Source organism: Simochromis diagramma, unplaced genomic scaffold (assembly GCF_900408965.1).
Source record: "Simochromis diagramma unplaced genomic scaffold, fSimDia1.1 OVJJ01000091.1, whole genome shotgun sequence".
In the NCBI taxonomy this organism is placed as follows: domain Eukaryota; kingdom Metazoa; phylum Chordata; class Actinopteri; order Cichliformes; family Cichlidae; genus Simochromis; species Simochromis diagramma.
The window spans coordinates 2692046-2716271 of record NW_024386901.1 but is presented as its reverse complement, the minus strand read 5'-3'; the positions used below and the strand labels follow the sequence as shown (position 1 = coordinate 2716271).

At 41.0% G+C, this 24226-nt stretch overlaps 1 protein-coding gene across 5 annotated transcripts in view; it reads right to left on the bottom strand.

Annotated features, from left to right (window-relative positions):
- Nucleotides 1-4049: 4049 nt before the first annotated feature.
- The window catches only part of sema5ba (sema domain, seven thrombospondin repeats (type 1 and type 1-like), transmembrane domain (TM) and short cytoplasmic domain, (semaphorin) 5Ba), a 183800-nt gene continuing 163623 nt past the window's right edge, over nt 4050-24226 (bottom strand). For 2 of the 5 annotated variants that reach the window (XM_040034790.1, XM_040034791.1), the window contains 6 exons: nt 20266-20436; nt 15878-15946; nt 15191-15328; nt 12641-12685; nt 9986-10191; nt 4050-6756 (listed from right to left, as the gene is read on the bottom strand). In XM_040034790.1, the coding sequence (XP_039890724.1) occupies nt 6580-6756; nt 9986-10191; nt 12641-12685; nt 15191-15328; nt 15878-15946; nt 20266-20436 (806 nt within the window). In that variant the 3' untranslated portion in view covers nt 4050-6579. Of the gene's footprint in view, nt 6757-8959; nt 9044-9985; nt 10192-12640; nt 12686-15190; nt 15329-15877; nt 15947-20265; nt 20437-24226 lie in introns of all 5 variants that reach the window. The other 3 variants (XR_005696243.1, XM_040034792.1, XM_040034793.1) reach the window with 3 other exon arrangements.

The following is a 24226-nucleotide window of genomic DNA, read 5'->3' as shown; positions in this document are numbered from 1 at the left end:
ACTTTATTTCTTAGACATTGATTATTTGGCATTCTGGACTAATCCTGTTTACATTAACTTCACTTTTCAAACTTGGATTTTAGTGGTTGGTTTTAATTGAAGGTTGCTGACAAGTTTGTAAGCCTACAGCAAGAAGGACAAGATCACAAACTGTCTGCTTGCTCATTCATGTGTATTTTATAAAAGACACAATCAGGTTGGATTGCTGTATGGGAGTAAAAATTGTTATGCCTGTGCACCATTATTACTATTGTCCCCGAAGAGGCTAGATAATCCTCTAAATCCTTGAAAATTACTGTCACTACATAGACTGTGCACTATAAATCCACAGTCTGATATGTCATTCAGTATATTTATGTGTTTTATTGTTGGACCAAAATTGGTATTACGGGACACAGAAAAATGAGCATTATGCCAGCTCTTCAGTCTTTGGCAACACTGATACATTTTAGCCAAATAAATTGTAGTGTTAGTTTCATTTTCTTCGCTTGTGTTGATACACAGCCTTACCCATTGATGCTCAAATAGTTTTGGTCCATATTGCTGCCATCCAGCTGTCATCCAGGAGATAGTGTTGCAATGTAGGTCCCCACGTTTGTGAGTTCAATTCAATTTTCAGTTCAGTTTTATTTATATAATGGCAAATCACAACAACAGCTGCCTCGAGGCACTGTATATTGTAAGGTTAAGGCCCAACAAAAATACAAAGAAAACAGAGAAAACCCATATCACATATCTTATATATGATGGGCAGCACAGTGGCGAGGTGATAAGCACTGTTGCCTCACAGCAAGAAGGTCCTGAGTTTGATTCTACCACCTGACCGTGGCCTTTCTTCTCCCTGTGCTTGTGTGGGTTCTCTCCACAAACTCCAGCTTCCTCCCACAGTCCAAAGACATGCAGTTAGTGGGGTTAGGTTAACTGGAAAATCTAAATTGCCCATAGGTGTGAATATGAGTGTGAATGGTTGTCTATCTCTCCATGTTAGCACTGCAACAGGCTGGAGTACCCATCCAGTGTGTACCCTGCCGCTCACCATATGGTAGCTGGGACAGGCTCCAGCCCCCCTATGACCTTGACAAGGACAAGCAACAAAGAATAGATATATTTATATGATATGACCTGCTTTGGCGACAGTGGGAAGGAAAAACTCCCTTTTAACAGGAAGAAACCTCCGGCAGAACCAGGCTCAGGGGCAGCCATCTGGCATGACCAGTTGGGGGTGAGGGGAGGAAGGCAGGTCAAAGACACGCTGTGGAAAAGAGCCAGAGATTAAAAATGAATATTGATTAAATGCAGAGTGGTGTATAAACACATAGTGAGTGAAAAAGAAACAGTGCATCATGGGCAGCCCCCGCAACCTAGACCTATTGCAGCATAACTAAGCGAGGTCACCTGATCCAGCAATAACAATGTGCTTTATCAAAAAGGAAAGTTTTAAGCCTAATCTTAAAAGTAGAAAGGGTTTCTGTCTCCTGAATCCAAACTGGGAGCTGGTTAACAGACGAGGGGTCTGAAAGCTGAAGGCTCTGCATTTCAAACTGTGAACCTTAGGCAGCTCAAGAGCAAAGCACACATGTAGGCAGCTGGGTCGGGTGTGTGGAATAAAGAAAACAGCAACAGGGTGAATGACAACAGAAATCTTCTATTTTCAGCTTTCAACTAAACTCATTTCTTTCTTTCTAACAGTAGGATAGACTTCATTCCTGCTCTCATTTTCTTTAAGGTTTTGGTTTATAGGCTACTGTCAAAACAGGACAAATCACTGCTGAAATGACTGAAAGCCTCACAACACACCCGTTACATGGAAAGGAGCCTTTTTTTTACAGTAGTCCTTTTACATGGAGTGATAGGTTTACAGAGGTGTTACTTAGCACAATAATTATGACGTCCTAATTGACCTTTACTCATGTCAATTACTTCATCAAAACAGTTGCTCCAAAAAAGGTCTTTTAATTCTTATTTCCACTCAGTTTTTATGAGGTAAACAATGTGTTTTATCCTCACTTTCAACAAATGGCCATCCAACAGTTAAACCTTTGCAGATCACTACTGCTCTCCTTTAAAACCATTTGAACGTTTTGTAATCTATTGTCAATGGAGATGTATGAGCTTAAGTTTGTTAGAGTTGCCCGAAAGCTTACATACCGAATAACTATGCCTTATGGACACATCATAATGCAAATATATTGTAATGCATATAGCTTTTATGTGTCATTTAGAATTATATACAGACAGTGGTGGAAATAATTATTTCACCCCTGGTGAATTTCTAAGTTTTCTCGCTTACAAGAAATGTCTTTATTTTTATGCTAGTTTCATTTTAATGGAGAGAGTGACAGAATGTCAACCAAAAATCCAGACCCCCCACCACCCCACACACACACACACATTATATAAAAGTTAGGATCTGCATGCCATCGAGTGAGATAAGTACTTGGTGGAGAAGTCCTTGCTGCCAAGCACTAATCTCTGTTCTTAACTGTGAGGATTGAATTCTTTGGGTCACAGCCAGGATTACTCTTCCTCCAAACATGGGAGGTCGAGTTAATGTCAAAGAGGTTGATTCTGGTGTCATCTGACCACATCACTTTCTCCCAAGCCTTCTCTGAATCTTTTAGATGATTGATGGCAAACTTAAGACAGGCTGATTCACAACTTTTCTCATGATCCTCCTGAACCCATGAGGCAAGGTTTTCCATGGAGCTCTAGACCAACGACAACCGTTGGTTATTTTATATTTCTTCCATTTTCAAATAGTCATCGCATTCTCACCAAGCTTCTCCCATTCCAGCCTTGTACAGGTCAGAATGAGAGAAGTTGATTCTGTGGACAGGTACGCTTTACACATAATGGGCTGAGATTGGGAATATCTCTGAGTGACTGATTTATTCTGTGTGCAACATGGGTACACAGCCAGTCTTTGGGAGCCACAATTCTGGCTGTGTTGTAGGGGAACAAATACATACAAATTCATTTCGTAAGTTTTATGTAATTATATTAGCTTTTTCTTTCTGGCTTTACCATAAAAATAGAGACTGTCACTTTTGTTGTCGATGAGCAAACATATTGCATGGCAGTGTGAATGTTAGATTGAAAGCACTTTGCTAGAAAAAGCAGAGAGAAAAATGTTTGAGTGAATGAGGTCTATCGTATAAAGCGATTTGAGTGCTCAAGTAGAAAAGTGCTATATTGGAACCATTTTTTTTTTACCATTCGAGTACATGTTCATAAAACCAGTGTGAGAGGATTTAAACCTTGTGACATGGTGTGTTATCCTGCTGGAAGCCACCATCAGAAGATGGTACACTGTGGTCATAAAAGGATGGACATGGTCAGTAACAAAACATCAGTATTTTCATGTTGGTTCCACCAAATTCTGATCAAGACTTATCAGACCCGGGACCAGTTTTCTGATTTTCTCTTGCCCAGTTTTGGTGACCCGCTTGGGAATTGTAGCCTCAGTCTCCAGTTCTTAGATGACAGGAACAGCACCAAGTGTGGTCTTCTGCTTGTGTAGCTCATCTGCTTCATGTTTGGTATTTAGAGATGCTCTTCTGCATACCTTAGATGTAACAAATAGTTGCCTTCCTATCAGCTCAAAGCAGTTTGACCGTTCTCCTCTCACATCAACAGGCAGTTTGCTCAGTGACCTGCCAATCAATCACTTGATATTCTATTTTTCAGACCATATTCTGTAAACCCAAGAGAAAATCCAAGCACATCAACAGTTTCTGAAAGACTGTCTGCTGCTAACAATGCCCCTTTCAAAGCTGCTTAAATAACCTTCTTCCCTATTTTGACGCTCACTTTGAACTTCAGCAGGTCATAAATGCATTGAGTTGCTGTCCAATGGTTCTTTTCCTGTTTGGTATAATTATTATAGTCTAACTAAAGCATCATTAGGACTTTGCATCAGGTTTTCCTACTTACAGAGCAGAATCTGGAAGTTCTTGTTTCATCTTTGACTTTTTGCTTACATTTCCTATTTGATAATATGAATTTCAGCTACTGGCAAGTAAAAAAAAAACCCAAAAAACAAAAACCTATTAACTTTTTATGTTGGCATCAAGGTTTATTGTCCTTTGATAATGTACAATATACAAAAATATAGGGTACCAAAAATTCACAGTGTCTAAAAGGCAGTGATTACTATACATTTGTCTACATGACAGGTCTAACAGTACACCTGGTAAGTTGCATAGAAGGACACAGAGCCTCACATCGCAGGGGACAGAGCTCGAGATCGACCAGTCAGTTGAACGCCCGTCTGACCACAAGCTGAGTTTACATCAAAATGACATCTTTTTAAATTTCATATCGCCGTTATAAATGATCATTTCCAGCGTATGATACGCGGTACTCTCATTGGTGGGTTATTTTCATTCCGGGTTCATGTGACTCTGGAGATTTTGTGTTTGAGCAGCTGGGAAAGGTCACAAGTCACAAGCGGTCGGTCACGTTGTGGAGCTCTGTCCCCAAACAAACCTCATGGTTGGTGTGTACTTAGCTGCTGTACTTTTTTTCTCTTTAAACAACTATAAGGCTTTTTTTTAAACAAACAGTGTTAGCTATACAATATACAGATACATATACACAACTGTCTTCAAGGACATTAAATGGGTAGAAGGCTGTCGCTCCTATATACAGATAGAGCTCTCATCTCGTGCATGTACATTAGCTGAACTGAAAAGCATTGCTGGGTTAGCATTCATCGATCAGGCAATAATAATAAAATATAGCTGTGAGAATGCCCTTTATAAACCAAGCTTTGACTATAAATAACGTCCATTCCACCTCCACACGGACCAGAGGTGTGATGCTTTAACTTACAATGATTAACATCTCAGACATGAAACAGGAAAAGGAAACAGTAGAATGCCTGCAACACAATGTGGAGAAGTGCACACACACACACACGCACACTCATACACACGCTTTACAGACGTCATAGTCATATGTATGAAAGCATTTACATTGTACAAAATACAGTAGGCTCTCTTTGCTCATTCAAGCACACTTACATTCAGACACGCACGCATCCCTTTTGATGTTCACTGGTAAACTTAGGCAAGCGTAATTCAGCAATTTTCTTTTCTCTTCAAGAGGGCCCAGATCGATATTTTTTGACATTCTTTGCAAAAACAATATAATTGAAATCCTTTTATTTATTTATTTTGTGTGTTAACATTTCATGTATCGAAGATGCAATGGTCACAAAGCCGAACAATCAAAAACAAAAGGAATGTGTTCATTCAGTGAAATGGAAATTAGAGAAACAAGAAATAATTAGTTATCTTATTTAACAAAATATTTCTTCCTATGCTACAGCTCATCTGAGCATAAAACAATTATCATCTTAGAAAAACAAACATTTAAAAAAAAAAATGAACAAGTGACAATCTACTAGCTTATTCTACCATCATAGAAAACCCAATCCACTTGTTCAGCACACTGGCCATATTTGATATGACCACCGGGCTATTTAGCACTCAGCAGAATCGATGCATCCATTGGAGAATCAATTGGAGAATCAATCAATTCCTTTCCAGAAGTCTGTATTGTTCTTGAAAAGCAAAACAAAAAATAGAGGAAAAAAAAGTAGAAATAAAACAAATCTCGCCCCTGCCTTCTATTGCATACAGGCACCCACGGAATTCCCAAAGCTTTTACAGTTCAGAACGCTTCCAACGCTCCGTGCTTTGACTGTAGGAGTCGATATCCCTGCCCACTAAAGACAAGGGACTCGACTCATAAGCGGTATGTTTCTCCTTCGACTGAGGATGATGTGAAGCGTAGTCAAACCCTAATCAACCCCAAACTTCTTATCTTTTCTGTCGTGTGAAATAGCAACAATGAAGGGCGTGGATCCCCCTCCCCCAAACAACCGAGCTGATATTGATCTCTAATTTACTCCAGCATTGACTTCATTGAGCTTTCTCTTTTTTTACTGTTGTTCTCTTGCTTTGTGCTGTGTGGCAAGGACGTATCTATACGTGCTTTTTGTTCTCTGTAACTGCTTTTGCTGTCGAGGGACTCGAAGTTCATTACAAGCTGAAAATGTGGTTTGTGATGGAGAGGCATAAAACGGTGACCCAGCTCCACAGAAATGTTTCTTCTTTTTAAATATATTGTGTTCGTATTAGCCTCTAGAAGTGCGGATGCTCGACCGACCCGGCATCGGCACTGAAGTGCGCGGTAATAACAATCTGTCTAAAGCCGTTACTCGTCCTCGTAGAGTTTTCCACTAGTTCTCTGCATGAAGCTGAGAGTTGACACTGCGTTATCCAGTCAGGCCTTTACAACAACACAGCCCCAGCTGCTTGCACAAGTTCCTGACTATAATAGGACAGGGGCATTCCTCTCCAATCCAGATCTCCTGATGGAAAGTTCCAAAAAGACCCTTAAAAACAAACGAGAAGAGGCTAGAAAGCAAAGGCAGGGGGCGATGGTGATCAGAGGAACTTGGCCAAGCTCTGAAAAACACTTCAGTTCATGTCGGTTCAGTTATGTCACCATGGCATTGAGGGGTGGCGTCCGTTTGGGGCAGCGGGTGGAGAGCCGGATTTGGGGCGGGTCTCAGCTATTGTTAGTGTGGTTGTAGGTCCTGCACGGTGATGGGGATGAGTTGGGCTGGTAGTCAAATTTGCCGAGCGCTGTGGGATAGTAGGTGGTGGTGTAGACGTTCGTCTGCTGGAGCGGTGTTGGGTAGAAATTGGATCTTTCATCGGGCAGCAGGTTGTTTTTATTCAGTGTCTGAAATAACACAGAAGGGAAGAAAGTCGCATTAAAATCATATGCACACTATGAAACACTATGCCAGCAGACAATATTTTATAAACATTAAACAGCCAAGTAAGCCATCCCCTTTATTTACCATCGTCATGCTAAGCTAAGCCAACTGTCTTTTTCTTTAGCCTCATAATTATTATACCCACATGAGTAATCTTATCTTCTAACTTGGTGAGGAAGTGAATGTGAATACATCCTCGAGTTGTTTGGCTGCCAAAGCAATAAAAATACTTCAGCATGTTTCAAATGCAAATGAGCTTGTCAAGTATTTTTTCCAAAATAAATGTTATTTTACTGAAGTACACTTGACTCTTATGCAGCTCAATCTGCTTCGTTACAGATACAGGCATCCACTTCTGGAAAATCCCTCATACATATAGATCTGGAAAATAACGCAACACTGGAATATATTTTCAGTCACTTTCAGACCAAGTTTTGAGGATTCAATTATAGATGGAATTCTTGAGACAGAAATAGGGTTTTTGGCGTGGACAGTTTTGTTTTGCATTCCTCAGAGGTGCAGATAATATAGAAGTTAATCTTCCCTGCAGGTAAATAAAATACCTCCAGTAGCTTTGAGGTTATTGTGTGAGCGAAAGTGTATTCATAACCAAAGCAAACCAATTTAACAAATTTAATTTGGATCTTGTCAAGCATACTCAATGCTCTTAATATAGGAGATGGCGGGAATTCATTGGAGCTCTCAAATAAAAACAAGTCTAAAACCCACATTTTATTCTAATGCATTTGCTGAGTCTCTGGTAAAAGCCGACCATAAGGTGAAACACTTTCCAGGGGAAGCATTAGACTAATGTAATCCATCTGAACAGCTCTGGGGAGCAGGGCAGGAAGATAATCAGGTTAGAGTCAGTGAAATGCACAACAGTGGGCAACATAAATTGGCCTGGAGGAGAGGGAAGCCACTGCATAAACAGTGCCGTAGTGCTACATGGTGACATCGGATGCACATCCAGCAGAGTCTGGCTATCCCCTCTGGTCATTAAAGCTAATGAGTTCAGGCTCTCAACACCACGATGGCTGTCAGCAACACATCCACACAACCGCCAACAATAACAGTGAAGACAACAAGTATCGAGAGGCTGACACAATCAAAAAACACTGGGATGAGAAATAGTTATTTGGCACCACGTTTGTTGATGATGAATGATGAATCTGCGCTTGGAAACACTGGCTAGCAAAAAAATAAGTTTTGTACAGACTTAAAATAGCTTTATAATACTATGATACTTCTATTTTAATATTACAGGCTTTTACTAAGAAGATAGTGAGCCAAGTGACAATCTTTACATATGCCATGATGCTTGTGAGGTGGACAGCCTAACCAAATTGTGGTCTGATATGCACATTAACCTCTAGAAACAGACAACATACTGTACGAATATATAACATCAGTGGCAAAAGGAATTATGTGTGTTATTTGCAGTCAGTTTGCAGTCTGGCAGGTAAACAGTCTGTGTGGAAAGGAGAAAAAAGGGCCTCTATTTGTCCAAATGTAACCCTGAAACACGAATTTAGCTTCTTCTTTTTTTAAAATTAGTTTTTAACATGCATCTTTAAGCAAAGACCAGCACATTCACAGCTAAAACGAAGATTATCTTAGCGCTGTTGCCAAGTGCTTTGTCATAGGGGTCGTCTGATTGTTGGGGTCTTAACCTTACAATGTCAAGCGCTGAGGCAACTGTCATTAAACTGACGCTATATAATTAAAGTTGAGTTGAAATGAAATGTTATTAAAAAAGATATTTAGTGACAAACACCAACAGACTGCAAACACGAGGTTAATGTTAAAGTCGAAAAGCATGGCCCAGTTTGAACCTCATCCCACAGGCCTTAAACTCAAAACTCTCACAGACTTATTTGACATCATCTGGTGAGTGCCTGGCTGCAATAGTAAAATGTGGATGGCCCAGTCCTTTGTGAGAGATATCATGACGTAACATAGATTTTCTTCTATGTGGGGGATTTTTTTTATGGCTGAAGCACTCGGGACCAAATCCCATCCAGCCTCTTTCCTTAAGGTGTCTACACTGCACGATTTTAACAACCTTATAAGTTCATTACAGTCCACACTGTGTGACTTGGATCTAATCAACCTGGCTAGGACATCAAGTTTGATGCATGGAGACAGTATGATGAAAATACCTACTGAGGCGGTGCCAAGATGCATGGCTGTTACTCCTCCGTTATTTGTCTCCATGCTACGTCCCCCTTGGCGCAGTCATGATAACAGCTGAAGGACACATCACACAAACAAGCTTCTGCTGCCACAAGTCAACTGGATTTTATTCTTTGTTTGAATTACAAACATTTCATTTGGAACATTTTACTTCCATTACTCCATTTGCATTTTTTTCCACTAAAGGGCCAGCGTCAAAATGATTAGCGCGACATCGCCATGCTGCATTCCTGTTTGTAGGGTAGTAGTTGTAAGTTTGTCCGTGACAGCCCAAAACTGCATAATATACAGCCGCCTTCACAAGAAGGAGGTGCAGATGCAATTGTTAAATGCTCATTGTAGTATTTTTTTTTTTTTAAATATAAATGAATCCTCTACGGTCATTCAGAGAGACAGGAGGGAAGGACACCTAACCAGAATGTTTACGACAGATACAATTTCTGATTTTGGAGTGAAAAATCAAACCTCCTAGTTTTGCTCAAGAAGAGTTTAAGATAATTTTTTCAGCTGTTTCTCAAAAGCATCTTGCAGAAACAGGAACAAGAAATGCAATAACAATATCCCAACTCAATCAGAGAGTAAAACAATTGAAGGACGCAAAATGTCACTGAAAGTCTACAGGCTTCTAAGGAAAACAGCTTCTTGACTTGCTGTAAATGTGAATGCACAGTAGACCGATAGCAGTGGGAGGTCGCAGGCTGACTAATGCTTTAGAAAGCTAATGAGCCCCATTCATAAGGGCTTGGTGCAGGTAGTAAAGCCATACAGACTCTGTATAGGAGCGAGAAGGAAGAGAAATTAACAGTAATTCATCTTCTGCGCGTACTGCACCATTGAGATAAATGAATGAATAAAAGCTCTAAATAAAACATGAATCACACCCACTGCCCTTGAATCCTTAATATTTACATTGTGTGCGTGTTTGTGTATTTGAATAACACCAAGTAAACAGCACTTTCATTTGTATTTCTGCATAATATTGTGTGCTTCACTTACCTTAAACTCCATTGGTGTGTACTTCTCATTCTTTGGCGTGGTATTGCCCTTGTAGTTGAGGTGGTTTGGGGTGGTGGGATGAATGATGGCAGACTCTTGAGAAGGCTTGTGGAAACGTTGACAGTACACATAGATCAGGAAAGATAGCAGCCCCGCCCCAAGGAAACAGGAAACACCAGTGGCAATTAGGTGGATGGAGGTAAATGCTGCAAAATAAAGATGACACACGGTGTTAGCAAAGCTTGAGTACATATTATTAGCTTGAAAAAGGACATTTTTCAACACCCATATTTACCATGTGTAATGCATTAAATTAACCCGTAAAAATACCATGAAATAATTGCTCAGAAATTCACATTTTTCCAAACTAGAGTGTTCATTTACCTTGTTAAAAACTTCCCAAACTCATAAAGCCAAACCTGCTGCTTGGCTGCCATGGAAGGATCATCAGCTAATCCAGATAACCTGTGTCTTGCAGGCCATAAAAGCTGGCCCAGGTAAACTGCTCAGGTGCTCTCTTCCACTCCACCTGACTTTAACCTATTGGTGATCTGTTTCTTGGTTAGGTTATGTTTAATATATATTTTTTAAATATTTAAGTAAACCTCTTGTGTGAAGGTGTGTGTCACCTACTTTGAACCAGTTTGTGGCAAATGGGGGCTCGTCCGGGATCTTTAGACCCATTGGTAAGATTGAACTTTGAGTCAGTGCTGACTTACTAACTTAGCTTTAGGTTTGCTAAATGCTTATGGAAGTTGAACTAAGTTCTGAGTACAGCTTAAAGTAGTAATGGTATTTAGCATTGTGAGGAGTATCTTAGGGAGTTCCACACAAGATAGAATTCTTTGGATCGGTTACAATAATTTAGGTATTCTGTGGTTGATGTTGGAAGAGAGTAGCAATAGCATAGTGCTTGGGTGTTAAACCCATGAATTTACAGTTTCATTGTGCTTTTGGTGAGTATAGCCACATGAGTCTCTGAGCCATGCATCTCCTTTTGTAGCGGTTGATCTCAATAGGAGACCAACCACGCTTTCTCTTTAGTGTGACAGCTTGTTGAAGACAATGTCTTGGGAGCATTTATCTGGTTTCCAGAAACTTGCTAGTTTGCTCTTTGGCACCGTTGTTTTTGGTGCATATGTATCTGTCTGAAGACTAGGGTTAAGATCAACTTGTATTAAAAAACTAGGACTAGGGAGCATAAACTCTGTGTCTAGTGCTTCACCAACATATTTGTCGTGTTGATTTGTGGCCTTACTGGACACATGGCTGGACCAGCCTTCTGGTGTAACTATCTGGCAAAGTGTAACTGGTAAAATGTGTGAAGGGTAAGAGTTCCAAAGTTGAACTAGAATAGTGCTGTGAAATATTTAAACTTGGTAGTTTGGTCTGGTAGCTTTGTTGTAGACCCATTATCTGCTTTGCCTTGAGCTTTGTTGTAGCTTTGTTCCCCCTTTGTTGCCGTCTTGGCCATTTTGGTTAGTATTGACGTTTTTGCTTGGAGGAACCTTTTGGTGTGCTACTGTGGTTGACGCTCATACTTTAAATCCAGTGTTGTGTGGGGGGTGTATAGCTGCAGACTATATGGCAGCACTTGTGATGAGATCTGGTGCTCATTTAGGTACCAATGAGTAGACTTTCACTTGCTGTTAGGTTAATTGTTTCTTTTTCGTGTTGAACCTATTTGCAAAGATTTTCATTCTGGGGCAGATACTACTTTCCCTTTCTGTATACCAGTTACACTATTAGAAATCTCCTGTAATTAGAACCCATTTTGCCTCGTATTCCTATAACCACCAACATTCACTTTTACTTCCCACCACTTAATTTGTTCCTGTGGTAGGAAAATTGGATTTAGTAAGGGGGTGGATGTCAGCTCATTTGTGGGCCAGGTTGTGTGGAAGCCATTTTAATGTTGCCTTCTATTGTTGCTTTTTTGTTTTCTCGTTTCAGAATAATTTGCAGTGTCAACGCGGAATCGTGATTTTTAAGGAGGGTGATGTTAAGCCCCTCCCCCACTTATTAAAGCCCTGGTCTGCTGTTTTGCTGGCATGGGAGGATCGTCAGCTAACATAGGCCACCTGGGTCTTGCAGGATATAAAGGTTGGCCCAGGTGAACTAGTTAGTTGTGCAAGGAAATACTCGGACCATCCATCAGCAACCAAATCACTTAAATCACTGTTTTCCCCAATCAAATACTTCACAAGGTCATCTTTACTATGTCTTCATGCCTAAATGCACTGAGCTCCTGCCATGTGGTTGGTTGATTAGCTATTTAAGTTAATGACCAGTTGAGGTGTACCCACTAAAGTTGCTCATAAGAATATAAAGCAAGACTGAAATACGACCGTCCAGGGTTCTTTTCCTGATGTATTTTGTTATCAGTGCAGTTAAAACATCTGTAGGACTTTTCTATCAGTAGGTATGAGGCCATTAAAAACATGAAACGAAAGAGTTGTCCTTCCTCCTCCTGACTGGCTGTTAGGAATTTTAACAGACTATAATAACACATATGAAATGGACATATAAATATATACAAATATAATGTATGAAAACACACATCATGGACAGACATCTGTGGAAACATACAGGGGGAAAGAAAAACCCTGAACATGCACAGGGAGATGAAGCGAAGGCAGCTGTTAATCCACTTACCTCCACAGTGTTGGTCCTTATCAAAACCAGATGCAGGGAGAATGACTGCAGAGAGGAGAGGAACACACAGTCAGACACACACATGCATGCACACACATACACACACGCATTCCCTGGTGTAACAGCCTTCAGAACACAACAACAACTGGTTGCAACATCAGGGGAGTTGACACATGCTGAAAAAAAAATGGTAAATGAAAAATTTAAATGTCTCCTCAATGATGCACAAACGGTCCATGGAGATTTTTTTGCTTTTAAAAATCAGGGTATTTCAAGAATTTCTAGAGGAAACTTGACTGTTGAGCGAGAAGCAACAGCCCCATTGAACTGAACCTGTCTAGATGCTGTGATAGAAACTAAGGGGCAGGACAAACATTTACAGGTACAGCACGACCTTTCTACCAGCTCCACTCTCATTGAGCTTCTTCAAAGGAAGAGGAGGAGCAGGAAGGCCTGTGGCTTTCAGTTGTTAAATATTGCAGTTCCTCATTGGACTGAATTTCTTTTAAATTTTCAACTTCTTCACAGCTGCCTCCCTTGTGCAAGTGACCTTAACAAATCCATCCTTCGCCTCATTGAAATCTGCAATAAAATTAGATGTGATTTGCTGTTGTGACAACCCATTAATATTAATCGCCTTCGTCTGGACTCATTAGGGATTCTTAGCCTGGAGAGGCCTATGCTGGCAGGCCATGAAAGATCATTTCAGGAGAAACTTTCTGAAATCGGCATCAGCAAAACAAGGTGTGCCGAGGCCAGTTGGGTCAGCTGCTAACTTATTGCATTCACATGGACTTAATTATGGTTAATCAACATGAGCAAATGAGTTTTGTGCACAAAGAGGATGTCGACTACAAAGACACAAACAATATGTGCTTTTATTTATGGATATCTGTTTTAGGATGAAGACTGTGATGATGCTGATTCTGCGTACGTACAACCTGGACAAACAAACAAGTTATGGCTTTTGGAGCGAGCTGCCAGTGAAGATTTGGCAAATCAAAAATCTTGGCAAAATAAAATCCTGAAGTTGTGCCTTATATTAAGCTTGAGTAAACCCACAAATTGATGTCGAAGCACTAACATGATGATGATACTGAAGATTGTTAGCCCTGGTTTTGGTTTGTGTAGTTGAGCATTGTTAGATAATAAACTGATCAGTTGCAGGGCAGAGTGCCAATATTATCATTTATCTAAAAGGGGACATGGTATGCTTTTCTTATTTTATCTCATAAATGTGTATACTGTTGCTATAGTAGATCACCAAAGCACAGAGGCCAAGTATACATAGGAAAAATCAGCATGACTGTAAACCATACAAAAGTATTCTAATAACAGTCCAAGAATAAAAGTATGTAGTTGGAAATGAGCATAACAATTTTGAGACTTTCAGTCATGTCTAAGCAAAAGCTTTTGGCTGTAACACAGTTAGCATACATACACTACACATCTTGGAGAGGTAACTCATTTTATCAACAGAAGAAAGCATGTCAGATGAATAACAGCAGCGCACTTAACAAAACCCCGAAAATAACATCAAAGCAGTGGAGAAACTTTAGAGATAAAGTCAAACGCAAAACAGGATGGAGAGCGATATATGTGAGAGGAGCCTTCCTTCTGCTCGAGAGACACTATTTGCAACCACACACACAACTGATCAACTTTAACTAATTACACGACTTCCATTCCATCTGCTCAGTTTGTAAATTATGACTTTTGTCTTCTCTAAAAAACGTTAATAACTGCATAGACATGAGTAAGAGTAGCCCATATTACCAGTTGTTTCACACACCTGTTGGTACCAGTAGATACCAACTGCAGTAGAAGACCTTTCAGGTTTGAGTGTGGGGTGGGCATTGTATTGATACAAGGACACCAAATATTGATATTCTGTTAAATGATTACCTTAATTAACAGAAGGGTTTGTCACAATGGGTCCAGTCATGTTTCACAAATCCCAGCACAGCTTAAAAATGACTTCCTACAACAGGTTCGTTTTTAAGTACAAGCATGAGCCACTTAGATATTTTGTCACTGAATACAAATAAGCCCTCTGACTATGCTTACATTTTTTCCCCACACTGACAACGCTTTCAGAGCATGTCAAAATGCTCCAAGTGTCTGAAAATATTGTCAGCCTCCTGGGGGTAACTATTAGTTGTGTTGTCAGTCAGTTTTGTTGCCATTAAAATAACACAAAATGTACAAAATCTGGAAAAACAAGAAACAGACAAGGCTGAGCCACTAGAACAGCTAGCTGTTTGTGTACCCTCGCTTTGCACATCAAAAATGCGTGCTTACAACTTCCCATAAAACAGCATCATGGAGCTTTTGTGACAAAGGCAAGCTAAAGCCATGATGGAATAAGTGAAAAGCAGCGTGTTTGGTGACATTCGAGGACACAAAATAAAATACAGGCTGCTCCCTCAAAATCAGAGAAAAAGGAAGGACGCTCGCAAGGAGCTCTTGAGAGGCCAACACTGAGCTCTGATGAGAATGTTGAAGGACGCTTCACGGTTACAGTATGCATCTGAGAGCCGAACAACTCACCGGGTATTTCATTGCAGTCTCTACGCTGAGTGCTGTTCCCCACACAGGGGGTGTTGCCCTGAGCACCACACACACGACTCCTCATCTGCAGGCCTGAGTCATCACAGGCCGACCACAGCGACCAGGCCATCCAGCCACCTAAACACAGGAAAAAAGAGCAATAAATAAAAACCCCAGCAACCACAAGGCCACATCAAGCTCACCCTCAGGCCTGGAAAGCAATGGGCCCACCCAAGCTGTCACCACCTGCGGGAACCTTTCACATTTCTGCACAGCCAAAAAAAGAAAAAGAAGAAAAAGAAAAAGACCCCAAACACACCGAAAGTGTTTGTGATGTAAACGGGATTGGAAGAGCAAACCAGAAGAGTTTGTTTAGTGCATAGCTGAGATGTTTGTCTCCCGAGCCAAGCTTTCGTGCTGTATCCCCGCAGCAGGCGACCGAGCAGTAAACAAAAGACTCCCACCAAAGAGGAAAGAGAAAATGCCCAACTTTCAGCGCCTCCCTTTGAACCGTGCACTTGCTGCACTCTTTCGCTCCCTGTATTTAAAAGCACCAGAGTGGAGGGAGCACAGGCTACCACAAATGAAAACCTGATGAAAAGCTGGTTTGTTATTCAGCGCGCTCTCAAGTGTGCAGTTTTGGCAGAGAGAGCCTCAGTGGAGGCAGAAGGACAGGCCTTCTTTTACCTTTCCTATCAGGCGGACGCTCACCAACAAGCTGCTCTGCTCTCTGCTCCATTCGTTCTGCACAACCACCTAGACACATGAAACAAACTGACCAGCTCAAATGTGTGCAATAACCGTGCATCACTACAACCGGCTTTAATTGCTTCATTTATTCCCATTTATTTTTGTCACCCAGACGACCTGCGTGATCACACTGTAGAGTCGGAAAGAACAGCATCAGGCCTGCGGGCTGCTCGTTAGTATTCTGTCCTGACAGTCCTACCTGCTGTCCTCCATTACTGGTGGAGACTTTAATCAAATGACCTGCGACAGAGGCATCAAATATCCTCGTGACTGACAGCCAGCTTGCCTCTAATTACACATGCGGCGAGGTCGGCAGCACCAGGAAGACCCCAATAGATGACTGATGTTCGCCTGTCAATAAGCGAACAGATGAGGAGACAGATAGGGATCGAGAGAGACTGCCGGCAGCCTACTGGTGCGGGGTTAACAGAGATTGTTGGTCCACGTCAAACAGGAAAACATTAACCTGATAAAGGAGGCTGATTAGCATCTTGGCAAAGAGGGGAAAAGACAGAAAGTCATTTACCTTTCTTTGTCTGTAATTACCGAGGAGGCTGACTGTAAGCGTTACCCTCCGTGTGAATGACAGTCGGACTGATTTAAAAGGAAAAGCATCTGAAGAAGGTGACTGTTAAGAAGAAACGGCTGTTGAAATCTGACAGAAGTCATCTGCACCATAACACATCTGTCTACACTCACACATACACGTGAGCATCCCAGACAATGAATATTTGTCTGGGCCTGTTTTTGTTTGCCAGCAGACTAAAGAAAGAACAGATGACAAATCACACGTTAGCGACAAAACAAGGCTGTTTGAAATGAAACCTTAGAATCCGAATCGGGATGAAACCTTATGAGTTCGGCAGGTGGACTTTTTCCCCCCCCCCATCCTCCTGGATTAGCAGGCAGATCTCTCATGAATATTTCAATGTCCTTGTGGGAGCAGAGTAGAAGTAGACAGGGGGGGGTGGCTTGTTTTTATACATCTCACATATCATCACATGTGGGGAAAGCAAGGCTAACCTTCAAAGTAAAAGGGAAAAGAAGAATACTCAAACTTTTTTTTTGTTCTTATTTAAGTCTTCTTCCCTTGTGTTTCTGTTATTTTAACTTTTAAGGTATAGATATGTTCTTAAACTAAATACATAAAACTTACCTGTAGTCATAGCTAGATTGTTTTATTTGTCCAGGTATTTAGGATGCCCGCCTCTTAGATGTTTTAACCTTAGCAATGAAAATGGACATAAGTCTGCGTAATCCACAAAGTTTGGCAGAACATCTGAATTTTACACGAGGCCACAGATCTGAAACAAAGGTGCAGCATGAACTGTTTTATATTCCACTTTCTTTTTGCTCTGTAAGGTCAGTTTAAAGTTAAGAGACTTAACGTAGTGCACCAATTGTTGTCTGGAAGCTATACCATACTCACCATCTTATGCTGAGCAGACACTGTGCGATTTTTGGCCCATTTTGAGCCGATTTTTGAGTCGTGTGACCGTTTTGGCGATCGGCCCGATTTTGGCCTTCATCGTGCGTCGTGCATCGTGTAGTATACGTGGGGTAACGAGACGCGATTAACACCTCACGACCAGCTCCCGATCATCAATCGCTTGGTCATGAGACCGTCGTGAGGGTGTCACCGCAGTTTCTCACACTGCGCACGCACAAACACAAATGTCAGCGAAAAAGACGGCGCAGCACGGCAGTGCAGCGTGTGATCTGGACACAAGCGATGGAGGCACAACTTGTAGAACTTTGGAAAGCTCATCCGAGCCTTTTCGATGTGGCCTCACAAAATTATCACGACCACAACAACCGTGAAAATAGTTGGATCTACACTGCTGCTCAATCACAGCTGCCTGATCATGTTTTTCATTAGCAATTTAGCAAAGTTGATGGTGGTGTGCGTGTCTGTGTGAGTGAAAGCCAGAGAGAGAGCAAGCAACATTATTTCTGTTATAACCTTCATTTTATGGACGCACAGTGTGAGCACTCAGGTCGCATCAGAGCATCTGGTCGTATAGTGTGAGACCTGCATCGTGACCTGCGAACTTCTAACCCCTGCAACAAGTCAATCGTACAGTTTGAGCAGGAGCTGAATCGCGACTGGAAAAAAAAAAAAAAAAAAAATCGCACAGTGTCTGCCCAGCATTAGTCATGAATGCTAGATAAACACTGTATCACTTTTATTAAATATATTGAGAGAAGTAATTATTTGATCTCCTGTTGACTTTGTAAGTTTGCTCAAAAAATGAACAATCATTTTAAAAAGAGAAATAACATAAACCAAACATCCAGAAAAAGCACATTACATAAAAGTTAGAAATTGAATGCAATAGTGTGTCATTAAGTGGCTTAGTACTTGCAGGAAAGCACAGCAGTAAGTCATTTCTTGTAGCTTGTCATCAGGTTTGCACACATCTCCTTTATATTTCTTGGTTACTGCTTGGCAACTCGAAACTTCAGCTCTTAATTGTTATCAATCAGTTATAACCTGTGGAAGCCAGAATGGGTGGGTTGCACTTATTTCACTGTGACACGCAAATCAATTTTCAATTGTTTGATTTTTTTATGTAATATAGGTTCTCTTCATTTTGGTTGATATTCTATCTCTCCATTAAAATGAATGTGTTATCTAATACTATGTGCTTTAAGAGGCCTTTCTGCAGCTACCGTATTAATTCTCTGCTCACACTCTGCAGGTTCATTGATATGTTTGTTTTGTATGTTTTGTCCACCTAATATTTTTTTTTGTCTTCAGTGTTGATAAAGAAAGAGAAAGTACTTGCTACAGTATTTAAAGATGGAGTGCTCCAGTCTAGAGAAAGTTAATTGATATTTGAACTCAGCAGCCTAAAACAAAGGTTTCATTGCACCTGCAGAAAAAACAAACAACCTCTATGAAGCTGAAATAAAGTGCCAGGTCCTCCAATGGCCACTAAGACTTTGTTAAAGGTTAAGTAAGGGGCATGGCTGCAACTTACTCAACCTTTATTAGCAGGTGAAACAAAGCAAGCAGCTGTAGCTGGCAACTCTCCGCTACAGCTCGCACCACCACTAATTAAATTCACTGAACTGCAAATATTTAACATGTTTTTTGCAAAAAAAAGAAAGAAGAAAAAATAAGTAATAAATAAATCTGTGAATTACAAGATATATTACTTAGCACAAGGCAGCAGATGCCTGTATCTGTGCATTGTAAGGATACAGTTTATGGATGCAGCTTGCTAAGGAAACTTGCCAGCCTCAGATGATCACTTAGCAATCCACCTGCTGCTCTAAATAAGGCAACTAACTTTGGCCTTTGAAAACAACATGGCCAAAATGCTAATGTTTCAACATGCAACGTCCGCTAACCAATGGATGATGCTGTGATGGCTATATCTATCTACACCCCACATTGACAAATTCACGATAGAGTGTTATCTATTCACAACTGGCCTATCTTATCAAAAGGTAACAAAACACACATTAAAACATAAGACCTTATCAGACAAATAACATCAAAGAAGATGAACTCAGCAACCCTCCAAAATAAATGACCCTCCTCCTGCAGCTCTCCCTTTCCTGCTCTAACCCCGTTCTATCAGATTCATATTTAGTATTTTGCTCTCTGGAGAAGGACCAACGTGTAATCTTTCAGCTGGAAGCAGCACAAACATAATTCCATTCATCTCCACAGTGAGCAGAAGCAATGTTCTTTTCTAATGCACTGCTTGTATTCAGGTGTGTAGCAAAGTGAAGCTGTGTGAAAGAAAAGCCAGGAGAGGTGCATGGGCCTTTGTCAGGCATGCTTGAGGGTGGTTTATGATCGAAACGAGACCAGTGGCAGCAGAACTATCAATAATGAGCCTCCTGAAATCTGGCCAAATAGTACAACATGGCTAAAATCCACAGAGAATAGCGAAGAAAATATGTTGGTTCTGTAAAATCCATCTCATAAAGCTTTTTAAGTAATATTACACACATACTGTCTACACCTGGGCATTCAAAACCTCAGATTGATTAAATAAGATATCCATATGTACCACAACATCAGTGGATCTCTTTTCAAAGCTTTCTGGAGGGGTTGCCATGGTGCTGCGAGTTCCAGCAGCACAGCAGGAAATGGCACGGTGGGAGGATGGGTTGTTTTCTGTTTATCTTCTCACATATCTAAGACCTGGTTTATTCATTAGGAAAAGATGAAAGAAGCAATTTAGCAAAGGGGACGACACAGAAATTACACGGTGTGGGAGATGATTGCCTGCCCGAAGGTGTGATAAAAGCACCTGAAGCAGTGGTGACACGGCAGAACAAGATTTTGAATTTCTATGTGACCTTACCATCGCAAGGGTGTGTGTTGCATAGGGCTTCCTCGGTGTGTAGTCCTATGCAAATGTCTCCACCATTGGAAGGCGCGGGGCTGTTACAGGAGCGTGTCCGCTGGTAGTGCCCGCCACCGCAACCCACTGAGCACTGAGACCAGGACGACCAGCAGGACCAGGCACCGTTCACTGTAAGGCACATAAAAGAACGTGCCACATAATCACATACCGCTCTGACTGATATGATAATGTGCTGGCTGTAGATGCACACTGCACCAGTAATGACATTTTCTGAAGGCATACTGGGATTAATTTAGCTCAGTCTGAACACCACGGACATCTAATTAACGACGCCAAGAAGGGATCAGATATCACATCCTCCTACAGCGATAGTTAGGACTGCGATGCATGACCAGCTGACATTGAATCCTTTACAAGAGACAAAGAGGTTGATATGCAACTTTGCAAATGAATATTAAATTTAGCATTTTCCCATTGTATATTACTCTGGTTAGCGTTGATTGATGTTTTTAAAGTGACATTAGTGTGTGTACTTTCAACAGCTATGGACTTGAGACTTAAAAACAGAATTCAGTTACAAGTTATCTGATTTTAAAAGCTGGTGTTCAAAGTGTTGCAGTGCAGTTTTGATGACTCAGAAAGATCTGGGCTTTTTGTCAGAGGCTATGTTCAGCTGCTCCTTTATTCACAAGGGGCTGTCACAGCAGGTAGGTCCACATATTTGATTTGGCAGCTTTTTTTCCCTCTACCAGATGCCCTTCCTGACGCAACTCCAAAGGGATTTGTGTCTTCTCCTAGGATTATACTAGGGATGTATCACTTGCACCTTTCAATTGCACCTGCCTGATGTAACCCCAGGCTATATGAAAAAACAAAATGTTTTAACCCTGATGTAAAGTTGCTTGTTGCACCAACTGCATACTCTTTTTGGGCATTTAAACCTTGTGCAAATGTTATTGCTAAATATAGCAAAGCCAAACAGAGCATTTACCCTACCTATTAGAGCCCAGCTGGTGGAGATGGGCTCAGGAAGACTAACAAATAGAGAAAAAAGAAAAAGAAATGGTGCTCCAACAAACACAATTTGTCCATGATGGCTTATGTTTGTGTTTCTTTTTCATATTACAGGCATCTATCATTCATTTCTGTCATACTTTGAACTACTCTTGCACACACAGTCTGTGCCTGTGCTCTGCTGTCTTCCTGATCACATCATAGCCTACTTTGTCATTACTGTGTCCTGCATTATATTGATTTATTCTCCCCATAGGTGCCGTTAATGTTTCATTTGATCTAATCAGAAGAGGGTGACTGACTAACTGAATGGCTGGTTGACTGGCTGATGTCTGTCTGGCTGACTGATGGGGAAGAGCAGTGTTGCCAGGTAACATCACAGTGCTGCAGAAAATTCCATTAGCTGAGTGGATTAGTGTGACACCGAGTAAGGCAGGCTGTGAGCACTTAACTCTGACTAACTCTCACAGCCAGTCACTGCTCTGCCTGACTAACTGGCTCTTTACCCGGCTGACTGGTTGAGCGTCTGACTCAGTGAGTTAGTGAACAACTCACTGACTTCCTGACTGGCAGTTTACAGTTTTTCTGACTCGTCCCACCTGTCTGCCTGTGCCCCTGCGTGGTTGACTTGCTGTGTTCATTTACATTCAGACATATGAAGTCAACCATGTGTTTGCCCGGCTCCCAAGACAAGACACTGACGTGAGTCAGAGTGAAAACTTTGAAACAAACAAACAAAATAATTATGCCACGTCTGGTCACTCTGTTAATCAAAGACTTGATTACGAAAGTTGAGATCAAGCTGATATGTCAATTTTAAACACTTAAGACTTGCTTTGATAACTGACTTTTTCCATTTGATCTAATCAGTGTGTTGATTTAAAACTTTGATGGGATGAGTATGGAATGCCAATTAACCCGGAAACGTCAGGTGAAAGACCAAACAGGGCGTCAGTCGCCTTTAAGATGCAAATTTCATAATTATAGGTGACTTTCTTCTTGAGTGTGAGTTATTACATTCAAAATATTTTCAGAAAACTTGACCTCTAACCTCTGACATTGAGTTCAAGGTCACAGACATTCAAACTCATCCGATATTTTTATTAGCTCATCGGTAGATGCATAGAAGTATTAATTTGAAAATCCTACGTCAGCCCATTCTTGAGTTATCACAGCAGCAGTGTCTACTAATGTCCAAACATCAGCTACAAAACAAATCACTTTAAATGCGATGAGGGCTTGTTCTGGATTTTTAAATGGTTTGGACATGATCTTCCTTTTTTTAAAATTTGGTAAGGAATGGATGAGAGATGGATGAAAAGGCAAGCTGTCCAGGGTGGACTCCACCTCTCGCCCTATGACAGCTAGCTCCAATCCCCCACCCCCTTTCGTTGTATAAAAACAGCCATCACCTAGATGAGCAAATTTTAGTTTTTGATATCCAACATGACGCTGTATAAATTCTTAATTATCATTTGCTGCATCATGATGCTGCTGTATTATGCCTGTGTGTTATCTATCTATATCTTTGTTTTTAACCTGAATCTAATATGATCACCTTAGAAGCCTTAACTACCTGCTGTTAAATCTTCTGTTTGGGAGAGAGAGCCAGTCAGAAGGAAGCTGACTTAAAGTGAATGAAACGGGAGGGAGTGAACTGAATGACTGCACCGAAGCCCAAGTAAGATAAATAAGGAGTATTCTGAACAGTTGCTCATGCAGAACTACTTTAGTAGACCAGCTGGAGAGGAGCACAATAGGCCTCCTGTAAAAGCTTCCAACACTGAAAATATATTTGATGATTATTTTAATCCTAGAAACGCAAAATGTTTATTGTTTTATGCAAAATGAACTTATAACAATCATATAAAACTCATATCTGAATTAGAAATCTACTCACTGGATGGAAACACACACACTTGTGTTTCCAGTGCACACACTAACACCCTATTCATTTTAATCACCTCAGAGATCTATATTGCCTCCATCCCTCTCTCTAATTTCATCATCAATTACTATTTCGCACTCATTCTCTCTTTTGTCACTGGCCTTGTCCTTCTCACCTGTGTGTCTGCCAGGGACACGTGTGGTGAGACCGGCTGTAAACGTGACAGTAATGGCAAAAAGGCTCGCTCACCGGCTGCTTCCCAGTGCGAAGTAACCAAGGCTGCCTGTCCCAGGCTTCCTTAGGTTACATGTGTCAGATGCAAAGTTAACCGAGAAGGATTGTATTTGGATTCAACAACTGACATTCAAATACACAACAGGAATTTGATCAGCACTGCACCAACATATAATAAATCATTAATTCATAAGGTACCACTCATGAATATTTAAGTCGACACCCTTAAAGCTGAGTTCAGAACTTTTTTTAAGAGTGCTTATTGTGTGTGTGTGTGTGTGTGTGTGTGTGTGTGTGTGTGCGTATGTGTGTGTCTGTCCTCATTCTGTTCAATAAGTGTAGCCTGTCAATGCAGCAGAAGAGTTCTAGGTCAGCTGATTATGGTTTGATGAGGACTTTGAAATAGATAACTTCATTTGTCCAATAGTGCTTCCTGCACTGCTGAAGCTGCCGGTAACCATTAGCAAATGAAGCTAATGATCCACTCAGCAGTATTTTAGTACCCCCACTGACCTCCCTCCCTCTCTCGTTCTTTTTCCATCTTTTTCTCCGAGTGTGAAAGTGTGGATGTGTGTTGATTATCGACCCACGATATACTGAAGAGGTTAGCAACAGGACACCAACCGCCTTTATCCATCCTCGGTTTATCTTCAGTTTGTGATTACCTGCAATCAGGTTGTACTGGAACACCTGCTGGGATGCTACACGACATATTTGAGGATGTGTCATGTGTAATATATGAAGCAGCTAAAGTCCAAAACCTTTGAAAGGCCTTCAGTAAGCCTGCAGAACTATTGCTCAGGACCACAAATGACAAGAAAG